Source organism: Talpa occidentalis, unplaced genomic scaffold (assembly GCF_014898055.3).
Source record: "Talpa occidentalis isolate TD23 unplaced genomic scaffold, MPIMG_talOcc4v2.1 talOcc4.13, whole genome shotgun sequence".
Classification (NCBI taxonomy): domain Eukaryota; kingdom Metazoa; phylum Chordata; class Mammalia; order Eulipotyphla; family Talpidae; genus Talpa; species Talpa occidentalis.
In genome coordinates, this window is record NW_023601322.1 from 50,522,075 (window position 1) to 50,547,012 (window position 24,938).

The 24,938-nt window shown below is 37.5% G+C and overlaps 1 protein-coding gene across 7 annotated transcripts in view; it reads right to left on the minus strand.

The window, feature by feature from the left end:
* Positions 1-24,938, minus strand: part of PIEZO2 (piezo type mechanosensitive ion channel component 2) — a 500,507-nt gene that overhangs the window by 40,665 nt on the left and 434,904 nt on the right. For 6 of the 7 annotated variants that reach the window (XM_054694215.1, XM_054694221.1, XM_054694214.1 and 3 more), the window contains 5 exons: positions 20,642-20,748; positions 14,512-14,626; positions 9,862-9,921; positions 4,826-4,991; positions 4,009-4,176 (listed from right to left, as the gene is read on the minus strand). In XM_054694215.1, coding sequence (XP_054550190.1) covers positions 4,009-4,176; positions 4,826-4,991; positions 9,862-9,921; positions 14,512-14,626; positions 20,642-20,748 — 616 coding nt within the window. Of the gene's footprint in view, positions 1-4,008; positions 4,177-4,825; positions 4,992-9,861; positions 9,922-14,511; positions 14,627-19,299; positions 19,399-20,641; positions 20,749-24,938 lie in introns of all 7 variants that reach the window. The other variant, XM_054694219.1, reaches the window with a different exon arrangement.

Below are 24,938 nucleotides of genomic sequence, written 5' to 3' on the forward strand. Positions count from 1 at the left end.
AAATTTTATGGGAAAATTTGCATTTATGTGTAATCTCCCCCCACCTTGGTGAGACTGTAAAATTTCATAAAATTTCAAAAAGAGGTTCATGAAAAAAGTTACCAACCACTGTTAGTGCATTGCAAACTAATGAAGAAAATTTATTCTATTCATTTCCCTTTTAACTTGCCAAATTGAGGGATCCAGATAACAATAAAATCTGTTTCATTAAACAAAGCAAGAAGGAAAGCAAAAATTTCATTTGAAAAAATATTATAAATCACATTTTGGGGCAATGTTTAAAAAAATAAGCATAAATATGAAATAACAAAATTATATGATATGCATATATACAACTGTAGTCTTCACAAATACTCCCAGTTAAATAAGCCCTTGGCTTTCAGTTACGTTAACCAGAGCAGTCTGAAGCCTTTTATTCTGGAGTTCAGAAAAAGGGAAACAGTGTGCCTACTCCAAGTTCAATATACACAGAGCAGTGCTATCCAAAGCTGAGTGTAGAGGTATAGTTGCACATGGTATGCAAAATAAACATGTAAGTAAATACATAAAAGAAACATTTTAGAAAGAGCATATATGGAGCACCTCAGCATTTTTCTTATCCAACTGTTCTCCCTTTTTTTGAAAGATGGTTGTTTGGTCACAAATAGGCTATAAAATTGTTTGGTTCAGAAACTTTTAGACCTCCCTGCAACCCCAGTTCACCATTTTCACATCTTGACTAAGAAGCAATATTAGCCAGCATCTTGAATAGTCATTACAGTCAGACCCTACCTCCCCCAACTCCCTGCTGACACACCTGCGCATGTTTACAGGCATGCCTGCGCAGGCTTCATTAGTACCACTACCATGAAATAACTTGGAATACATGAGTCTGGGAAGAAAGGGGGTAAAATGGATATTCAGTATTAACGTGAAAATGAATTAAAGAGAAAATAATTTAGTGTAAGTAACTGATCTACTAGAGAGAGTTGTTCCAACAGGAACAAATTTAAGAAGGTTGGCAGCTTTCAAATAGGACATCATGGTTAACAAAACATATAAATAAAATATAAGAAACAATGACTTTCTGTCTCACTGGAGCCTGCTAAAGAGCGCTGAAGCTCTTGTTTCAAAACTGCTGGTCGTAGTATGCTTTCTCTATACACAAGGAGGTACTGTGATCATAACATTAAATTTTCACTTTGTATCTTTGATATTGCTAATAGTTTCAGAAATTAATGATTGAGAAATGTGTGTATGTATGATTGTGTAGAAAAAAATGAGAAGTGAAATTTTATTATCAGGCCATTATCCTAATAACCAATTATCTTATTCTAGGAATTAAAGGCATCTTGAGCAGGATTTCATTTAGCAAATGAATGTGTGGAGCTTGAAACTCAAGAGTTTCTGTCCTAGTATTTTCTTCTGTTCACAAAAATATATGTAACAACGATATCTGTTTCTTTGAAACTTATAAATAAGCAAAGGTTATCACAAAATTATAGGAAAAACAAAATGTATTTTATCATCCCTCACAAATCTCTAAAAAAAATTAATACCTATTTTGGGAGGATGGGAGGAAAATACAAAATTTTATCTGTACAAAATATATTTAATTGACTACATGCTTTATTAAAGCATAAACCTGAAGTTATAGTATCATGCTATTTTGATAAAACTTGTTTTTACTAAGGTATATGTACACATATATGGTGACTATCTTCCCATACCAAGAAGTTTTATAGCTCTGTATTGATAGCTCTGTATTGATTGATTGTTATTGGGTAACAAAGGTACAGGCACGACTGGAAAAGTGCCAATGAAGTCTTCAGTAATAGCTAAAAATAGCACTTCAAGGCAAAAGAGATTTTACTCTCCTCTCCCTATCCAGGTTGCAGTTTCAACTTCTAGTTCTCTATTTTGGGTTTGGTACCCATAAAATAGTCTCAGCTTCCTCCCTACTTTGTCTTGGAAGATATTCAGTATTTGTGAAGCACAGGTCCTTAGTGCCTTGCTCAGCATATGAAGTATTGCAGCGAGTAATCCAGGAATTTCTAAACCAGCTGTGGGACCTCTCAGCCCAACATCTCTGAGAGGAGTCTCGCCCAGGCTCAAACCTCTGCAAGACCACTTGTCCTTATGTGTCCATGCCAGACACCACCCAGGGGCTGGCCTGGAACAGGTACTGTTTAACATGTTTGATGAAAACAATAAATACATGAATGTCCTCAGCGATACAGGCCTTTACCTATGAAGTGGAAAGCAAAGTGTAATTTATTCAGTGCAACTAATCACCTTGAGCAAGTCATTTTTCTGCTAATATAGGACTTCTGCTTTAACTCAGAAGCTAACTTTATGCAGCCAAGAGCAGCTATCGAGAGCTCCATGACAAAGAATTCGGAGGCTTTACTGGGATAGGTAATAAGGAAGATAGGTCTTGGGGTGCAGGAAGATGCAGGGAGAGTGAGTTAGCTACCACAGTGGTGAGAACTTGAGCTTTGAGCTGAAGAACTATGTGGGTTTGGATAGATTTTATTTATTTATTTATTTGTTGGTTTGTTTATTTATTTGTTTGTTTATTTATTTATTTTTGCATAGATCTGGGGTGTAAGCCATAGGTGTGGGGGGTGAGAGGATCACCAGAGGAGGGGGGAGCAGTGGGTGAGACAGGAGGGGTTTGTTGCCTCATATATAGGTCAGCTCCCTCGCTGGGCTCATACTCAAGCCATTGCAGTGATAGTGCTGAGACTTAACCCTTAGGCTACCAGGGAGGCTGCCTGGGTTTGGATTTTGGGTCTGCTTTTATTTTCTTCCTAACCATGGGACTTTGGGAAAGCTACTTACTCTCTGTTACTGAATTTTGTTTTCTATAAAATGGGTGTGATGACAGTGTGCATCTCTTAAGGGTCTTACAAAGATAAATGGGGTAACCCTTGCACAGTGCTTAGTGCTGGCCCTGGTGAGAATCAGTGTCTCTGATCACAAAACTCAGTGGGGATCGAAGCTGACTTCTCAAGTCTTTTTTTTTTTTTTTTATATATAATTTTTTAAAGATTTATTTATTTATTTATACAAGCACTGGGTACAGTCAGAAGCATGGGAAGGTGAGAGAATTCACCAGAGCCAGAGCAGGGAGCAGAACAGGCAGACTGATGAAATACACTGCTGAGGGGAGCAGAAGGCGGCAGGAGAGGTCTGCGCGCCATGTGGGACCCTCGCCTTGCAGCTGGGGATTGAACAGGCACTGCAGAGACTGCGGGCTGCTGCACCACTGGGGAGGCCCTGACTTCTCAAGTCTTTATTACGAACTGTAAAGCAACAGTTCTGAAAGGAAAATATCAAGAATAGTAGTAGATAGTAGATGATTTCAGTAGATACTTTGTGAAGCAGCATTTTTAACAGGTCTTAAAGATGCAACTCTTGATCCAAATAGTCATTTTACAATAGAGAAGGCTCATTTTTTTTTTTTTTTTTTACTTTCTTTTTTTTAAGATTTATTTATTTATTTATACAAGCACTGAGTACAGTCAGAAGCATGGGAGGGTGAGAGAATCCACCAGAGCCAGAGGGGAGGGCAGAGCAGGCAGACTGACGAAGTACACTGCTGAGGGGCGCAGCAGGCGGCAGGAGAGGTCTGCACGCCATGTGGGACACTTGCCCGGCGGCCGGGGATCGAACTGGTGCTGCAGAGGCTGCGGGCAGCTTCGCAACCCAGCGCTCAACCGCTGCGCCACTGGGGAGGCCCCGAGAAGGCTCATTTTAATTGCCTTCAGTTTGGAAATCTCTGTGCTGGGCATGTGACTCACACAATAGTTTACTGTGGGTAGCACTTTCACCTGGCTCAGTCTAGGGAAGGGCAATGCTCCTTTTTGCTTATTTGTGTACATGGAGATAGTCCACTTTCTCACCAAGGGTGGACATCATATAAGTTTTGATTAACTTTCATGTCACACGTTCATTTCTCATATTTTTGAAGTCCACCTCCTTTACCTTTGTCAAAGCAAGCCTGCTGTTTAAAAGGTAAAATACCTGGAGATACTGTCATGTGAGTCTAGGCTGTCCATTCTGTGGGCTGGCTGTGCGCTGGAGGCAGCATTACCGTGGTCGTCGATTGCGTCCAGTCCAGACTCTCTGGAGAGGTTCATGATGTGGTTCTGATAATACATGTGGATGCTCTCCCGAGTGGGAACGTTGCCCTGCGGGGGGGGGGTGGGGAGGGAGATAATCACCCCGGTTCTTAAGGAAATTCTGGCCTGTGCCCACCTGACATGTCTCCACACAGACAACTCTCACTGTCATGCACACCTTGAATAAGGATTAAAGCAAAGCTAGTAAAGTTGGGCACCTATGTCCACTTGGTGAACCAATGGTGCTCAGTAGTCCTGGGAAATACCAAGAAAGAAGTCTCTTCTGATAGGTAGATAATTTTGCTAAGTCATTTGCAGAAATGAGCATTATTTTTAAATATAATCTGTAAGCCAGATAATGTCACTTTATATCATTTCTCTGCATGATATAATTTTTCCTATGAGAAGTAAACTTCCCAGGCTAGAAAACATAATCCTGCACCTGCCCAGTCCCTGCACCTGCAGATCTGGTGAGGGAAGGGGAAGCATGAGGAAGCTCATCACCACCCCAGGGCTGTGTATAGGGATGGGGGAGAGAAGTGTCTGATTATTTTAATTCCAAATATGACAGAGATTTAACTCTATAGAAAAGCCAAAGGGTTGTGCTAAGAGTGTCTGGGGAGAAAAGACTTTGCCTCATCCTACTTGGAGTTCTGACTTTTAACAGCTTTATAATGTGGGAGAAGCAGAAAGGATTATACCAAACAGAGTTACCTTTTTTTTTAATTTCTCTGGTCAGCATGCATCTTTCAATTCTCAAAACTGTAGATATGTCAATGTGCTCCCTTGAAATGGAGTTCAGCCAGGTTGTGAAGCTGTCCACTGTTGCCAGGAACAGGACCCAAGTAAATTTCAAAATATTAAATATCCTCTTGATGATATTATCTAGGAGGAAAGAAACCACCAAGATTTCAAAGAAAAAAAAATACAACCAGTCTTCTGTTGTGTGCATGGTGAGGTTTTGCCAAAGCCAGACCTGGCTTCTCATCTATGTACCCAATAAACAAATAGTGGGGCTCTTGGCACTTGGCTTGATGGGGGAATGCAGTACAGGACACTCCACAGCAGCATCAAAACCAATCTAGATAGATTGTTTTTTAAAGTTTTGGTTCAAAATATCATCAAACTAGTCTAGATAGAGATAATAGGTTTGGTTAGCAGTAGAGATTGTACTCAAAGGTATTCCTCTTATTGACATAGGGAGAGAAACAGAATGCATCTATCTAGGTAACCAAGTCTTGATGCTTTTTCTATATCTCCTCTTTTCTTAAGAATAATTCTTGTTGGAAACATTTCTGTTGATTCAGTTAAGAATTTGCTGCTTCCTACTGCAGTTATATTTCGGTTAACCAACTTAAAAGATATCTTGTATGTGCTCTGGTCACATACTAAAAGTGATTTATGCCACTGAATGGTCAACATCATTCTTATTGAACATACTGAGCTGTGCTAGGTTCAAAGTTGTGCACACAGGTCAGTCCTGTCCAAGCCAACCGAAGCCCCAAGCATCCTGGTGAACTTGAATTCCTTCCTCAGCTGGCCTGCTCACCTCTGTCCCTCAATGGATCGGTCATTTTGTCTCAGAGTCCCACACACACCACTCCAGTGCTCTGGGGGAATTCAACATGAGCTCCTGGGTCACTAATTAGGTTTGAGGAAGTTCCATGTTGTGGCCTTCCTTATTTTAGTCGAGAATCAAAATTAAAAGGAAGATATCCTATGAACTGTCCTACAACTCAGTCTTATAAGCCAATGTCTGTGTAATTTTTTTTTTTATTTGGAATTTAAAATTTTTGTGTTATTAACTGTTTCAAACATTGACTAGAAAAAAGTGAATACTTAGTGACCATGACAATGAATTAAGAATTGCCTTATTGTTTATTAAAAAAAAAAAAAAAACACCAAATCTGCCACTAGAAAAACAACTTGTATCTCTTTCTCCCAACACAGAAAAAAAAAAAAAAAAAACACCAGATTCATGTCATGGGAAATCTTCACAAATTTATGATTAGTGATTATTGGAATTGTAATTTAAAGGTCATTAGTACCACATATATAAGAGGGCCAAACTAACTGACATAGCCTTAATGCTGGTATCAACAAACTTTCTGTATAAACTTTCCCAACAGTAAGTACTTCCCACCTTGCAGGCCACGCACTCTGCTCTGCAGCGACTTAGCTCTGTTGTGTGCTGTGCAAGCAGAATAGCAACAGCCGGGATTTCAATAGAACTTTATGGACACTAACATTTGAATTTCATAATTTTCATGTCAAGAAATACCTTCTTTCTTTCTTTCTTCTTTTTTTTTTTAACCTTTAAAAAGTGTAAAAGTCTCCCGGGTTTCGGCACCAAAAAATAAAAAATAAAAAAAAATAAAAAGTGTAGAAGTCATCTTTGGATAACAAGCAGATGAAAAGTGGCAGGTGGGATTTTGCCCAGGGCCTGTCTAGTTCCTTGACCTCTGACCTAGGGTAAATAGACTGAACCAGCCCATCTACTCAGCTTGGTCTTCCTCATTTTCTCCCCACTTTAGAGACCACAGTGTGAATCAGAATTTGACTTTGTATTAGAAATAAAAAAAAAAATCTATTTGTGAGTCAGGTAGTCTGGGAGGAAGGCAAAATCTCTCTTGGTAAATGATTGCCCTTTTTAAAGAAAAGCATCTTTTTTTTTTTTTTAGATATTCTTTCCCTTATTTTTACCTAACTATAAATGATCTTGATAATTAACATTTGCATTTCCAGTTTGTTAATGTTTACAAAATTTATCCAAGAAATACATTTTCGCCTCCATTACTCAGTCATGATCACTATCATAGGCTACTAGAAAGCTATTACTCTACATTTAGCTCTATACTGCGAACTTAAACTGCTTATTAACTGATTTACATATAAATATGGCCTCTCCTTGCAGAAAAAAACTGTCTTGTGCCGTAGAAACTAGGAAAGAATTAACCACCTAACTACATCCTATAAGGCTGACAATTTTCACTAATTGACTCTCCTGTCATTTCTCCACATTTATCTTCTCATAGATGTGGGCAGGTCTGAGCAGAAGATTGAAAGAACCACCCCAGTAGTTGGCTGACATGCAGTCATCACGTCCAGGCTGTTGCTGTCCTATCTTAGCACTCATGACAGCCTCAGAAGATTCCAGTCAGCAGCTCCATTCCACCAACACCGTTCATTTAATCATGCAGGGGAAATATCCCATTGTGCTTGGTGTAGCCAAAAAACTAATTCTAAAATGTCAAGACTTATTCTGACAATGGCATATGACAAATATTTAACTGTGGTCATTTTTTGTGCTATTTTTTTTTTGTTGGGGTAACATTGATTTATAACAGTTTACAAACCTGTATGCCACTGATTCAGAGGCCCAGGGTCACACCACACCACACCCACCACCGGAGCACCCGTAGTTCTCCACCATGGTCCAATTCAGTTCCCTCTCCCCTCCCCAACCTCCAATCTGGTAGCCTCAACTCTACAGTCAGATTTCCAGAGGTATTTATTGGTTCTGTTTTGTCTGATACCTTGTTTTATTTCTTTTTATTGAGCAATATAAGTAAAGTCACAAAACAAAACAAATTTAAAGTATCAAAGGGAGTTTAGCTGTGAGTTTAACAAAGGGGGGCTAACTTCCAGACAGTTCAGATGGGCAAGATAAGATTAAGAAGAGCTTAACAGTTCAACCTATTGTGGGAACAGGAACATTGAAACTGCTAGTTGGCACCTGGGGAGGAAAGCTGTGATCTGGAAAAGGAGCCAGGGAATGAACTAGTGAGAAGGGCATGGTACAAGGCCAGGCCCCAGAGGAGCCAGCTGGTTAGAGATCTGCTGAGGTGGGAATAGTGATGCCTGACATTCCCTTGGAATTTGTTTCCTGGCTCTGCTGTCACATGTCCATCCCCCAAACCTCTCTTAATTATGCCCATTTAATTCCCCCATAAGGGCTCCTTTCAGGAGTAAGGAGAGGAGCAGTGTCTTTTATTGAGCAGAGCTCCTGGGGCAGGGAACACCTGTTGGCTGGAAGGAGTGCGGCTGTCCCGCAGCAGAGCAGTTCAGGGAGAAAGGACCAGGGCAGGAACATTTCAGTTCCCTAGGAAAGTGTGGATAAGGCCACTTGTCATTCTGTGCAGGTATACAAGGAAAATTAGAGCCCTGGAGGCTGGAGGATTTGGGGAACACACACCTAAGTGAATAAATTATGGTGGCATCTTATATTTTTGATAACTTATTTTTTTCTCATGTTTACAATTATTTTCTTAGAGATGCAAAGATAAATATAATTACATATTTGTTTGTGGTGGTCCTGATGGGAAAATTGCTACATTGAGATATGAATAACATGCACTTCATTGACTTGGCACCTGCATATGAAATGATGTTATTTTTAAACACAGAGGCAGTAGGCCCTTTCAGTGGAGTCAGACTCCTTGGGTTCAAATCACAGCTCTATTCTTTATTAGTTATGATTTCTTTTTAATTTTGTCTTTTTTTTTCTTTTTAAAGATTTATTTATTTATTTATACAAGCACTGGGTACAGTCAGAAGCGCGGGAGGGTAAGAGAATTCATCAGAGCCAGAGCGGGGAGCAGAGCAGGCAGAAGGACCGAAGTACACTGCTGAGGGGAGCAGCGGGCAGCAGGAGAGGTCTGTCTGCCATGTGGGACCCTCGCTGGTGGCAGGGGATCAAACCGACACCGGTGCTGCAGAGGCTGCAGGCAGCTTCACAGCCCAGCACTCAACCGCTGCGCCACCAGGGGAGGCCCTCTTTATTGGTTATGTTTGCTAATGTTTCTCTGCCTCAGTTTCATTATTTGTTAAAGGGAAATAGGGTTTTTTTAGGGCATCCAAAATTATGAGGTGTAAAACTCTTAGAAAAGTGCCTTGAAAAGAAGATGTGCCATCCAAATTATTAGCTACTATTATTGTATAAAGTTTTGCAGTAACAATAGAAATTTGGCTCCACATACACCACAGTCAAATTTTGTGGAAATGGAGGCCATGGCTAAGAGTGGTGCCCCAAAGGGTATTGGAGTCTTTGGAAGTGTTTGTGCCCAGAGTAGAAAAGTCTGGTCATCTTGCTTGCTGCTAAATAATGTACACCGGAGTTCTAACTCTGCAATAGAGGAAATGACATGTTTATGGAATGGAGGAATTTGAATTCATTTAATTCGATGGCTTTTGTTTTGCCTTTGTTTTCTGTTTCCTGCGTGGACAAATCTTCCCAATCACAGTGGAACTCAAATTGCACTGTGGGCTGGGAGTTAGGAGGCATGGATTCTGTCTCTGGGCACTTACTGGGATGTGGATTCCTCTCCTAAAATGAAGAGCTTAGCTCAAGCTTCTAGAGTACTTTTCAGTCCCTCAATTCCACTTTCCCTTAATTAGCTTTTTCTTTCTAATGTTCTTTATAATTAGTAACCACTATTTTTGTGCCTATCTTCCGATGAATTCAATGGACATGTATAACTTGATCCCTAAATATCTCCTTTCATAAGTGCTTGGATGAAGGGATTTAAAATCTGGCTCTAATCCAGTATTTCATCCACTAACATAAAGGTCAGACCCATGTTTAGGTGTGCTCTTGAAATTCCACCAAGGATGAGATCAAGGCATATTGATTATTTAGTCATAGTCAAGAAACAATATTTGATTAATTATTTTTAGGCAGCTTTCTATTTCATAATTTCTGGGCAAGTGTCATTTTTAAATATCCCCCAGCTCACATTTGTCTGTACTTCATTACCTGGGCCATCGGATTTCTTTTTGATTGGTTCGTCCTCTCTGTCTTCCCAGTCCACAGGACCTGCCAGGTGTGGTCAATAAAAACAAGTTAAATTCTTTTAGTTCTAAATAGCAACACTACACCTCTGGAATAAAGGTAGTATTATAATAAAATCCAGTACATTCTGTTTATTTTAAGAGTTCCTGGAAAGAAGTTGTAGGAGTTCCTAGCTTTCGGGTTCCCTTTACTTTACTTTACAATAAGAATCATGTACACTGGGAAGAGGAAAACCTTAGTCCTCTGGACAGATCTTCACGGTTTCCTATTGTTAAATGGCCTGTGAGTTCAAAATGCTTTTCTATTTTTAATAGATGAAAAAAAAACTCTAAAAAGGAATATTTTCTGCATGTGAAAATTATATGAAATTCAACTTTTAATGGAATGTAGTCACACTTATTAGTTTGCATATTGTCTGCTTTCACCTTAACATGGCAGAGTTGAGTTGTAACAGACACTTATCACTTGCAAAACTTATCTCTTTACTGAAAAACTTTGGTAATTCCTGACTTATAATATGGAATTTTAATTTTGAATACCTTGGGGTAATATTGCAAATTTTAGTGTGTCACCCTCCTAAAATGATGACATAGGATTTTATTTGGTTTAACATCTTACTTAAGGCTAAGGTCATCAGATCGACCAGTTAAAACTATAATTGGTCTACCAACTAACACTTAGATAAAACTGAATAAAATTGATAAAATTGTTGTTTAAATAATAAACAACAAATAACTTTTAATATTAGTGACTCCCATGCAATATGTTCAAATTATTATTAATTAATTTTTTAAACATCCTTGTTAATTTTTTCACAATATAGAATTTCTCCCTTGAGGTATGGACATAATATGTCCAAATTGTATGTGAGTTACAAAAGTTGGTTGTTTATTTAAAATTCTAATTTGACTGGGCTTCTAGGAATTTATTTGTTAATTCTAACTAGGACTATTCACAATCTGACTCCAGTTAACATTCCTCAATTTATTTTTTATGCTATTTTCTACTTTTCAGTTTCACATCTTGTCTTTACTAACTAAACTGACCTGCTCTTTATTTTTCATACCGGCTCTTGCTTTCTTCTGTAAGAATGTTAGGTTCTATTCAAACAGTGTCTTTGTCATGAAGTGTTATATTTCCATACACTTTTGACTGTAAGTCTTTCTCTCTGTGGTCTCACACTGTTTCATTTTATTTTGTAAGTAGGTCACAACTTCACAGCTCCTATCCCTATGGGGATCTCCCACCCCCCTTATAACTGTTCTCTGTTGGTTGAGATAGAAGGGTCTAGAGCTAGGATGCCTAGAATGAAATCCAGACACATCACTCAAGTGGCTGTGTGACCTTAGGCAACTAAGGCACCTCATTTCCTCATTTGTAGGGCAGGGATCATAGTATGTCTCTGGACTGCTGTGAAGATCAGATGAGTAACTACATACACTATACTTACAACAGCACCTTAACACTTTGGAAGGACAGAACCTATTGCTCCATCTGTGCCAAGAAGGTACTGAATAAATATCTATTAAAGGAATAAAGAAAAAAATTTACTCCAGTCCCTGTAATTCAGTATCTTTTAATTATGGCTACCTTAGAATTATTAGTAAACAGAGATGCAGCTGCACATGAAACAATCTTCACAATACAGAGTAATGCAGTATTCACAAGATGACCAACAGATAAATTTTTAGAACTTCATCAAATCATTTTGGAAGAGTAAATGTCTAAGAATAGCAAACATAATTTTGAAAAAAGTGAGTGGCAAAGAGAGCTTGCCACACATATTAAGACTAACTCTAATGCTACTCACTCAAAAATACATGGCATTGGAGGAGAACTAGACAGTAGCATAGTGGATCAGAATACAGAGCCCAGAAACATACCTAAGAAGAAATGAGAGCTTAATATTGACAAAAGTAGCACTTACGAATGAAGAATAATTTAATAGATAGGGATAGTATTTTGTCTTATCCTTTTAATAGCAAGCAAAATAGATCTTGACTTTATAGAATAATAAAAAAATTCAAAATGTAAATAAAATTTGAAAGAAATATATGAGAAAATATTTGTATAATATTGGGGGAGGTAAGGAGACTTTCTTAAGCAACCTGGAAACCCAGAAACCATAAAAAAAATACACCTACTTGACATCAGGAAAAAATAAAAATTGTTTAGGTAAATATGCCATATACTAAATTAAAAGACAAACAGTGGGTTGGAAAAATATAAGCAACATACTAAGAAATCCTACTTTTGATAATCTATTCTGTGGAGAGTACCTGTATTTCCTGATCTTTTGCTGTGCATTTAAATACACACACACACACAAGTATGACTAGGTAAGAATTTTTGTGCAAAGATATTTATGATAGTGGTGTGCATATGTCAAAAATCTGGAAGCAATCTTTTTGTCCATTAGTGATGGTATAGTCAAATGAATTATGCATATCCATATTGTAGAATAATTTGTAGTTATTAAACTGGATATGTAGTGTTATGAATATTTAATTGGAGAAATGTTCATGATACATTGCTAATGAATGTACAAAAACAATTTGTAGAACATGAACTCAGTTTTAAAAAACTAAGGGAGCCCTGCACACACACCTGTGCTTATGTACACGATAAAGTAGTAAAAGTGAATACAGAACACTTTGAAGAATTGGTTGCTCGGTGGATGGATTTCTAGGGCAGACGTGCACCTACCTCTTTACTGGTACACTTGTTTCACTAGCTGTGTTCTAATTTTGTCTTTTTGAATCAATAAAATAAAAAAAAAAAAAGTTACCAAGAATTAGCAGCAGGGGCTAGGGGGCAGAATGGTCAAAAAAGGAAAGAAATTTTGCAATTAGACCTTCATTAGAAATTACACTTTCTTTTTTTGATTTTTGAATAAATTTTTAATTTCACAACAACAAATATTTATTTTCTTTGTAGAAAGCATATTAACCTGAAGTTCCTTTTAATCATACCACAATCTGTCTTTCCATTCCCCCTCCCCAAAAGTAATCACTATCATTAATTTGCTAAGTATTCTGATCTTTTTCCTGCACTTACACACTATTACATGCACTCATTTCATTAAGAATACAACGTTTTGGGCCTCCCCGGTGGCGCAGCGGTAGAGCGCTGGGTTGCGAAGCTGCCCGCAGCCTCTGCGGCGCCGGTTCGATTCCCGGCTGCTCCCCGGCCACCGGAGGAGGGTCCCACATGGTGCGCAGACCTCTCCTGCCACCCGCTGCTCCCCTCAGCAGTGTACTTCGGTCCTTCTGCCTGTTCTGCTCCCCGCTCTGGCTCTGGTGATTTCTCTCACCCTCCCGCGCTTCTGACTGTACCCAGTGCATGTATAAACAAAACAAATGAACAAACAAATAAATAAAAAACATGCCTCTATAAAAAAAAAAAAAAAAAAAAAAGAATACAACGTTTTACCTTGAGGAGCTTTGGTTTCCTTTGCTTCATAAATGGTTTCAAAATATGCAGGCATTTTTGCAACATAATGTTGTTTTCACTTTTTTAGGATGGGAATTGCTCTCCATGTGAGTTCAAAGTGATCCATCTCATTTTTTAAACTAGTGAGTATTCTATAATACATTTGTAGTGTAATTCATTCTTTTTATGTGGGGATTGAGGAGGTTTCTAAATTTTTGTTGTTAACAAATGACATTGGACAGGCATTCTTAGATCTGTGTCCTTGTGCACATGTGCAATCATTGTTCCAGGTAAAGCCACACACTTAGAAGTGGGAAGGAGCTCTAGTAGGACCGGAAGCAAGTATGCAGTGGAATACAGGACCTTTAACATTTCCACAGCTGCTCCTCAAAGTGGTCGTACTGTATGAGACCATTCATCATGGTTGAAAGCACTTATCTTCCCACTGGATACTAACAAATGTTTAGGTTCTTGGTAATCCAACATGTAAAAATCAGTATGCCAAATACTTGTTTGTGTTTGATCTATGAAATGTTTTCCATCTGTTCATCAACTGGATTAAAATTTTCTTTTACTGGTTTTTAGGAATTCTAGATACACCCAGAACGGAGTCTTTTGTTTTGTATATGTAATGAAAATATTTTCCCTGTGTACCCTATTCACAGGTGATTTGGTGTAGTTTGAAATATTGCCCCCTTAGAAATGTGCTCATGTCATATCTTTTCAAATGGATTATTATAATGTTGAATATGACATTGGAAATAATGTTCCATTTTTGATTCCTGAGTGCTATTTAAATGTGCTTTCACTTTTATTCTTGACCAATCTGTCTAAAGTTCATCTTTCTTAGCTTCTTTTAAGAACAACATTTTACTCAATGATCAGGTTTTGTCTTATATTTCTTTTCTATGCCTTAACATATCCACTTAAAAAATATATTGGTTCCTCCTACTTTGGCTTTATTTTGTTCCTTTCACTTCCTACCTTATAAGTTGGATCTTCACTTAAATTCATGTTTTAATTTATTCCAGGTGTCAGACATCAGTAGTGAGGAAGTAGAATCCTTGAATTCTAGAATTTATGAGTTTCAGTCCCCATTTTTTTGTCCTTTGCAGCTCCTCTTTCATATTTGCACAGAGGGGGAGAGCTGCCCAGAACCTGCTACACGCACACTGCACTCACCCTCCCCAGATGCTTTCCTCAGTCTTTTCTGTTCTTCCCTTGCAGACCTTTTTTTCTCTTTGCGCCTCTGCCGGAGGGCCGTCTTCGGGTCAGTGATCCAGGCTTGGTAAACAAACTGAGGAGAGAAAATTTAGTTATTTTCCAGATTTTTAATACTTAGAACTTTTTTTTAAAAAGGACCCACACAAAGTTTTCTGACTTTTGAAAATCTTTTTCTTTTTCTTTTTTTTCACTCTCAACACAAATTGAATATTGCTCTCCTGCGTCCCTCAATATTCGGAACTGACCTGTGCTATTTCCATTATCATGAAATAAAATAGGAAAACAGATTTTGTAGGAAAGTATTTCATTTAGTATCACAGATGATCATGAGATACTCTGGGAACACAAACCATCATCTCTCCCAAATCCCACAAATAGTTACCATTAGTTACTGATTCTCTTACGTTACACTCATAGGAATAAACTGGAAGCCTGGCTAAATATTTGAGTAGCTGTCTCCCATCACAAATAAAATTGAATCAAAAATAAAACAGCATTTTTTATTCATTTACTTTAGGAAAATAACTGCACATTTAGCACTCTCCCTTGTGAATAACAGCTATTACCAGCAACTTGAAAAGGACTTTGCAGATTAATTAGCATTGGCAGAGGAAAAACCATGTGATATTAAGGTTAAGGGGTTATTTCAGAATGGGGTGGAAGAAAAACTGTCGTGCTTTTGGTTGCCTTTGCATTTTCATTCAAGAGCTGAAAATAGTTGTGTAATACATTATTACTAAAAACCATGATAGAGCAGATTTGAACAGCCACCCTCCAATAGTCTCTGAGTCATGCAGAAGGAATATAAAGAAACCCTTGCTATACAAAGTCAGCCATCTGTAATCACCAAGCCAGGCAGGCATGCTCCTCATGCACCCATCACACACCTGGGTCTCAGGGAAGCTGGGTTTTCTATTATGATGATAAAGTTAAAGAAATGTTTTGTGGGGACTCTTGTGAACCCAGCCACTTTCATTTTATTCTATATTATTTTCAGATTGCTGAAATATTTGAAAAACACAGGTGAGGAAACCATGGTCATTGTGAAGTCAGTGAAAATAAAAAAGGGATTCAATTCTTGCATGAACGGAAATATAGAGGTCATAGGTCTAAGGAAACACATTTCTCCTTTTTTCCCCATTGTAGAAACCTGAATCTTAATGGCAATTAATATAAATGTCAAATCTGTACTATTACTGAATAATAAACTCAGGCCCAAAAATTTAGCCTATTGTACGCCAAAATAATTTTTTTTTTTTAAATGAGAAGAGGAACTAGAATTTGAAGTGGAACCAAATGAAGGAATTATCTGAGCTACTAATGTAGGAAATTTTTAGGCCAAAGAGCAGTGTATGGTGACATTTCCTTTAAAAAGAATTTTTTTACATTGATTGCATATAATGCAAGAATCCCAAACAGAAAATGAAAAGGTAATTCAGGATTTGTGAATGTAATAGGTGTACAAGTTGGAGGGAATCTTTTGCTCTGAAGAAAAATGAAACAACTGGACAGAGGGTGAGAAGAGCAAGAAAGTGATGGTTAGGATAGGATGAAAAAGTCTTGCCAGAAGGGTTAATAGCTCTGACATTTTGAAGTACTGAAAGGGAACACCTGGTTCCACAGTTGATTAGTAAGTGATCAAGCTTATCACTGCTTTCTCATTGAAATATGAATTTATATAATGCAAATAAATGGGAGAGGGAGAAAATCATACAACAAGTCCCTATTTGTAGATAAATTATTATAATGTTGATGTTTGGAAAAACAAACAGTTTTACAGTTACAAGGACATTTGAAAAAAGGACAGTTTTGCCTCCATCCAACTGTGTCAAGAAAATCTTGCTAACGAACAAGAGAAAACATTTCAATTCTTACTAAGAAATGGAAGTTTCTTTCTGAAATTTCTCCATTCTTATTTGGTAGCTGTAATGCTCACCCAATTTGATAGGTCTCTCTGGGGAATCAGTCACAAATATTACTAATCATCGTAGAAAAACACCTGAAAATGTACATAAATGTCCTTTGGTTTCTTCAAACTGCTCTTTTCTCTCATGTGTATTGTCAATTTTATGTTAATTTTTTTCTTAAGTCTTTTCACCATAAAAATTATCACATAAACTAAGGGAATATGGGGCTAATTGTACTGGAAATTTACAATGCAAAAGCATTTGTTCTGTGAAACAGGAGAAAATACTATTGCAGTAGAGATCTTAACTAAAATTAGTTAAATTTCATAAGGTGTCCTAATTCTGGTGTAATCTAGGACTTTATTTTATTTTTAAGATTATATTCAAGATAGGGATACTTACATTGTAATCTTTCATGTAAATCCTTAAATAGGAAGAGACTGATACAACTCATAAAAAGGAAAAGAAAGACTCCTAAGAGTGCAGCAACAGTGAAGATTAAACAAAAAGTGAGAATCTTGGCATTTAAAAAGGGTGGGAACATAGAGATCTAGAATCTGCTAACCAAGGTGGACAAGCAGATCTGCTCAATGGGAACTTGGGAGGAATACAGATTTTCTGGTCCCAGTGGACCTGATGGATCTAAATAACCTGCATTTAAATAGGGTTCTGTGTGAAATGCCAGGAGCTCTGGTATTGGTTACTATCCAAACCATTTGCATAATATTTGAGGAATATGAACACCTAAGAGTTTAAGTGCTACCCCAATGAGATGAGGAGAAACAGTTTTCTATAAATTACAAGAATAGTAACTCATTAGGTATGATTTTCAATAACAACATGGCTACTGGGCCTCCCCAGTGGCACAGCCGTTGAGCGTTGGGCTGCAAAGTTACCCACAGCCTTTGCAGCACCGGTTTGATCCCCAGCCATCAGCGAGGGTCCCACATGACGCTCAGACCTCTCCTGCTGCGCCCGCTGCTCCCCTCAGCAGTGTACTTTGTCAGTCTGCCGGTTCTGCTCCCTGCTCTAGCTCTGGTGAATTCTCTCATCCTCCCACACTTCTGACTGTACCCAGTGCTTGTATAAACAAGCAAACAAACAAACAAATAAATAAATAAATCTTTAAAAAAAAATTACTTTAAAAAAAATAACAACATGGCTACAACATAGGTAGCTGGATAATTTCTTTTTTTTTTTTTTTTAATTCATACAAGAACTGGGGCATAGGTCAGCAGTGTGGAAGTTGAGAGAATTCACCAAAGACAGAGTGGGGAGCAGAACAGGCAGATGCACTGGAATACACTGCTTAGGGAAGCAACAGGCAAGACAGGCGAGGTCTGCCTCTCCATGTGGTTAGCTCCCTGGCCGGGTATCCAGCTCATATTGCAATGGCTGGCAATAGCTTGATAGTGCTGTGACTTAACCCTTTGCACCACCAGGGAGGCCCCCTAAAGCTGGATGATTTTGTTCTTTTTTTATTGCATAAGACCTTTAATGGAAGGGAACTTCAATACAATTAGTGTGCAACAAAGAGAAGGGAAAGAATACAGTTTCCAAATCAAGCTCCTGAAGTTACCCGTCCCCTCATGGGTAAATGCCCATCCAGACAGGGTTGGCCCAAAGCAGGGCTACTGAGGCCCAAAGCCTGTGTAGCTGGATGATTTCTGTGGTGTATTAGATTAACTAACAGATGCTTTTATTTTTATTTATTTATGCATAGAAGAACTGGGGTGTAGGCCAGACATGTGGCGGGTCGGGGGGGAGGGGTTAGAGGATTCACCAGAAAGAGTGGGGAGCAAAATAGGCGGATCTACTGAAATAAACTCCTAAGGGAAGCAGTGGACAAGACAAGGGAGGTCTGCTGAGCTATATGTGGGTTAGCTTCCTGGCTGGGGATGGAACTAGGCTGCAGCAGTGAGACTCAACCCCTAGGCCACCAGGGAGGTCTCAACAAATGCTTCTATTAAAAAAAAAAAAAAAAAAAGTTAGAGCCTCCCCTGGTGGCGCAGGCAGTTAAGCGCAGCTCTGTGAAGATGTCCACAGCCTCTGCAGTGCAGGTTCGATCCCAGCCTGCTGGTAAGGGTCCACATGGTGCAGCAGTCCTCTCCTGTCATACCCACTACTCCCCTCAGCAGTGTATTTCATCAGTCTGCTTGTTCTATTCCCCGCTCTGTCTCTGGTGAATCCTCTCACCCTCCCGTGCATCTGGCCTGTGCCCTGGTTCTTGTATAAATAAATAACTAAATCTTAAAAAAAAAAAAAAAAAAACAGTTTATTTAGCGCTAACACTAATGACATAGGAGAGAGGAGCTACACAGTCTTCACGGAAGCATAGCCTGGGAGATGCTGTATTGATATCAGAATAATGAATAGAAGAGATCCAATTTAGGAAGAAGAAATTAAAAGGAAGTCAAAAAGGAGATGGAACAAAATGAGTCATTTTGCAGCTTATTTGTAATTTTACCAGCTTTCTGAGAAAAAAAATTATCATACGTTTTACACATCATAACTGATGCATGCAACCAGATGTGACCCTTTAAAAATGAGATGTGACTTAGACAAAACTTAGACAGAACTTAGATGTGTATCTGCATTTTCTCTTTCTATTTTTTGATAGGCTCTGATGTCAACTGAATAACAATAGTCACATAATGGGAAATTTGGCTTATTAGAACTTTTTTTGGAAAAGTTTGCTTGATATTTTAAATTCTTATAGATTCTTCATTGTACGATCTATAGAACAGGGGAAATGCAGATGTAGGGTAACAGGGATCTGCTTGTCTAAAGTTCTACAGAGCAGAAGGTCACACACCACACATCAGAAAACTTCAAATACCTTTGCAGCTCTGATTAAATACTGAAGAATAGTTTTGGGAAGTTTAATGACAGACTTTGGCAAGGCTAAAATGGCTGATGCAAACTTCCCAATAGCTCTCTATAAAGAAGGACAAAGCAAGAGTAATTAGTAGAAAAAAAAAACCCAAAAATTAGTAATTTTGTATATGAGGTGAATATGAGTTTGTCTCTACAATTACATCATCTAGGTCAAATTGTGTCCATCATTGAAGCTAGAATAAAATGTGCTTTTGTGGTCAGTTAGGAATAAAGAAAATAGTCAGTCATCACATGTAATCCATAAAAATGTTGAAGACGATCATGTTCTCTTCTTTGTTGCATGATGAGTGATGGTTAGAATGAAACTCGTTAGAGTAAAAATAAATCAATCATGTCATTAGTGCTTGACAAGCCAGCTGCACACATGCACAGAGTTAAAATTGTCAAGAAAATCACTCGGGTAGCACTGGGCCATGTGAAAAAGCATCAGAACAAGGAGTGTCCATGAACAACTTGGTTCTTCAGTTTCACTGGGAAGAAACGGGTGGATGTCACCTTCCAACTTGTGGAGACCCAATCAGTAATCTGATAATATCTTACCATGGGCACATTTGTGGTTTGATGGGTGTCATTCTATGTACTTTGCAAAGGTATAACAAATGTGAAATAATAGTCTTAGTATGTGGCTCCTTTAAGACATAAATATATACAAAACTTTCATCCCATGTGTAACTCTAAGGACAATCTTATCTTTAACAAATACTGTTCACATATTCACTGAATTCACTATAATACGCTGGTGAGTTACATCTCCAAGAATGGTATGGCAGCTTCTGAGAAAGAAAGGCAGTTAAGTTAGAAAATCAGAACTGTGTTAAATATTTTTATTATTTCAACTTCTCAAATCTCTATCAATACAAATGGAACTAATTTTCAAAATTCGCAACAACATTCAAATGGCAATTTATTTCAACAATTATTTCAGATGTGAAATATTAATCCACTCAAGAAAAATGCAAAGTAATGCAAGAGAAGTTGTCTTCCCCTCCTACTTGAAACGGAAAAGCCAAGTTCACCCAAGGAAGCTTTTTGTTTATAACATCAGAAAAAATTTTGATGTGGAGACCCAAGGTGAATATTGTTCTTACATGGTAATAACGATGGTGATGCTGAGAAAAAAAAAAAAAAAAAAAAAACATGAGGAATGAGCAGTTTAGAATGTCAATTAGAGGCCTTGAGAGCTAATGTCCACATGAATATGTAGAAGGCCTGCAATCAGGGCTTATGGAAAAGAAAAAGCTCTTCAATGGCAAAGGCTATGAGCTACTCAGCCCCATAGTTACCTGGAAAGCTGACTTGCGGGGAGGTTCCTCATCTTCCTTTCTTAATTCTTCCTCTTCTTCTTCTTCACTATCCGTCTCAAACAAATAATAATCTCCACTCCTGACCACTAAGCAAAACAAAATATTTACTTATTTCTTGAAAGAGATCGAGGTAATTAATGAAATTCCCCTCCCCAAAGTTAAGCAAATTGTCCTTAAAAGGCCTACAACAAGAGATTTAGGAAGGAAAAATCAAGAGATGAAAAGAACTTATTCTGCACTAACTTTTTGTGGTAAGATTGGGTCTACAGGGGTCTTGTGTGTGCATGGAGGAGAACTGGCCATTGCTGGTTTCATCTCACACTTTCTTCCTTCTTCATTGAAAATGCTATGCAGATGCCTAGATCAACTCTGCAGCAACTTGTTTTGTTACCAAGAAGATCACAAGAACTGAAAATCATTATTGCTTCACAATTCAGCATTTTTGGTCTATTAGACAAGGCCAAACGGTGGTGCAGGATTTGGCATTCTCTGGATGGGTCCAAAGTGTTGCAAAAAGCCAATTAACATCATTTGGGACCAAGAATCAATGTCACCAACCTTCTACTTCACTTTATACTGTGGCAGACCTAGCTTCTTCACATGTGACACAAGAGACATAACATACATGGCAAGATATCTGAGTAAAAAAAAAATATAGCACTTTGCTATGAGGAGGAAATGAGCAGGTGACTAAAAGAAATACACCCACAAAAACACCACCACCCATCTGGCCATTCTTACACTAACAGGACAGAGGAGGCACAGTAGATGTGGCCTGTGTGGTTCAGCACTGGTAGGCTACTGGTCTACAAGGAGTTCCCCGGTGACTTACTAAAATTTGATGAGAGCTGTACTGATAATAAGATATTAAGTTCAATACTATGGCTTATCATTGTTTTATATAATACTGTCCCTTCCAGAGCATTTTGCTGTGCTACAACTTGGCTGGAGAGAAAGCTGAAATGTCCAGAGATTTAAAACAATTTGAGCATCAACGTTTTGTCAGTTTGGTCACTGTTTTAAGTTTATCAGAGAAAAGAAATCCTGCATATATATTTCTGATGCTACAAGAACAGTTATATCATTGCAGCAAAGCATATTAATATTTCCAAGTTATATTCAAAATTTCAAAGGCTGAGGCATCTTTTGGATGACATAAATGATGTCTTCAGTTAACTTTTGGAATTATACATTGTAGGGTAATGGAAAACCTTGGCTTGTTTAAAATTAGGTGCTTGAATATTATTAAACATGGTCAAAAGACAAATAATTTTGCCCGTGATTTCAGACGTATCTGAAACCTTCATCCGTGAAGATGCAGAGTGAATGAATTGGGCCTTATATCCTTGAACAGAAGCACTGTAATTTATTGTGTTTATGTTGAAGAAAGAACCAGGCCCAGAGTACTGGGTCCAGGCCTGAGGAAATAAATGCAATACAACATAAGGTAAGAATAAGCAAGAACAAACCAAAGTTACAGCATTACATTTGACAGTGAGGAAGACCATTAAAGTAATGCTTTCATGTAAGCTCAGAGATTGCAGGAAAGTTACATGGACTCTATGTCGAATGGTCATTGGGAAAAATGGAGTATTACAAACTGAGCATTTTACCCTCATTATAGGCTCTAAAATCAACAGTAGCTTAAACTGTATTCAATCATACCTTCTGTAACTTGTATTATGTGGACGCCATGAACTCAAGTAGTTTTCATCTCCATCACACATAACATTGACTTCATCACTTAGAAAACTATTGATATGTATATACGAAGTGTAATTAACACATTGAAAAAAGAAGGAAATACTTCCTTTAAAAGGTTTCTCATCCCTTTATAAAATGTTATTCAAATAAAACTAAGAAAATAAAAGGTCATTTTATTTAGTGCTATCTGCTATAATAAGTAGAGAAGCTCTTTCATCAATGTTTGTTAGTTGAGATCCTTTTTCCAGCCTATGTCCAGATATATATCATGGATTGATGCTATTGATGAACAAGGGAGTGCAAAAATGAAAAATGATGTAAATATATATATAATTAAAAAAATAATAAATAAATGAATAAAATAAAACAAAAAATAACTTAAAATCCCACCACCCATCCACAGAAACATTGGCCTGCATTTCAGATACGAGCAATAAATTGAGGTTTGGCATTGATTTGGGCAGTTCTGAATCGACACAGATACACAATGCCAGAACGGAAGGTATCATTGAACACCAATAATGCAACGTATGTGTGCACATAGGTATGGAAGTGGGAGATTTGTCACCTACAGACCATGCTAAGATCTTGATGCTTACCAAAAGTATCAATAACACAGCAGCATTATTATGTTGTGAACAGATTTATACAAAGGTATCCAGCTACACTTATTCTTGTACTCAGCATCTCTAAGTGGTATATATTTAAAAGCCCAGTGACTGAACAGATTGGAATAGGGCTTTTTAATAAAGTGCTTCTAGATCTAAAGATAAATTTTGGAACTCATCATAGTCTAAAACACAAACTATATATTCATTCTTTTTTGCTTCTTACAAGCTTATAAAAGGAAATATACTTATTGAAAATTTAAACACTACTGTCAGAACCTGATTCCAAACTATGAACTACACACATCCCTGCATTATTGCACTGTAAGGAATTGTAACAAGGCATATTTAGTTTAACACCAGTCTTCAAGAACTTGATATAATGAGGGTGAAATGAATCAGAAAATCTAAAGTCAACAACTTTCATAGGAAGTTATTTTAAATATTACCAAGTTATAAGATGATTATCAAAGACCATATCCAATTCTTTCAAAAGATACAATGTTTGGATGAGAAAAAGAAAGATAACCACAAGAGTTGCAATGGGAATTTACTCCAGGTGAACAAGGACACAACATTCAATATGACACAATTTCACAATTTTGAAATGGATAGGTCTCTCTAAACTAGCAAAGGGCCCTTCAGAAACAGAAAATAGGCACAGTTTACTTGTGACTTGATAGAAATAAGCATATAGTGCATTGTTATATTGTTAGCATCTCTAACATAGACAAAAAACAAATTAGTCATGGAATTTTAACTTGAATCTTTGTCTTGTTTTTTTTTTTTTTTTTTAACTTGGGCAACAAATGAAATAAAACCCTTTATTACTTTGTATAACTCTGTATTTCTGCCATAATATGAAAATTCAATATTTGGAATTAGATTCAATTACATCCAGGTATACTGACTGAATTTTGAATATTATTTCATTAAATTGGTTTTCTGATTTTAGAATAGATCTATAATAGATCTAGGTGACACTAAGAGGTAGGCATGGAAAAATATTTGGAACAATTTGATTTTCCAGTGATTCTGAATATCCTATTAGTAGATGTCCTGCCATTATCATGTAATCTTATGGGTCTTGGTGAGATTCCTTATCTGACTATATTATCAAGACACTGTAAAAATCATAAAAGACTTAAGACAATTCAAGTAATTTGTAAAACAATGAATTAATATGCAATAGTCTAACCAATTTAAGGTGGGTTAGATTGAAATGGATCATTCCATGATGAGACCACTAGTTAATAGGGAATGAGATTTCTTTTGATAAGCAGAACAAAAAAAAAACACTGAATTCCATCATTTCTCATTTTTTCTTAAATCTGGAGGGAAACATATTAATTCTATGTGGTCATCAAAGCTGTTTTTCAAAACCTGTGTTTTGACTTTGCTGTTAATTGGTCATGACTGAATTATAGGTGGCTGGCTGCTGGGTATTGTATTGGAATGTAGTTTTAGAACCTTGTTGAAACCAGGGAGGAGGAAGAGTCACCAATTATATACACTTTAAGTGATCCTTATTTTTATATTCAATAAATTGCCAAAAAACTTTACATGCAAATAAAACCAAAGCTCTGGGAATGAGAGCAGGGGAGGCTCATTGGCATCCATGCCTAGTGCCTTACAAAGAGGGTCAAACTTTGAACATAATGATCATTCTTAAATCAGTGTCTAAGGCGAAGTCCAAACTCATTCTTAATAAGGGTTCTTAGTCATAAAACAAACATATCAGCAGAGCTCTAAACCTAAGAATTGGATAACATAATAGCCAATTTTTCTTCCCTTCCTGAGCACATAAATTGTGCTCAGGAGTTGATGAAACGCATGTTTGGCGTTTTTCAGCCATGGTAAATCAGCTAACTTATCTAGAAAAATCAGTCCACAGGTCTCAGAGACCCATTTACATTGCAATATTCCTATACTCTGACCCCCTATCAAGTCACAAGGATCAAACC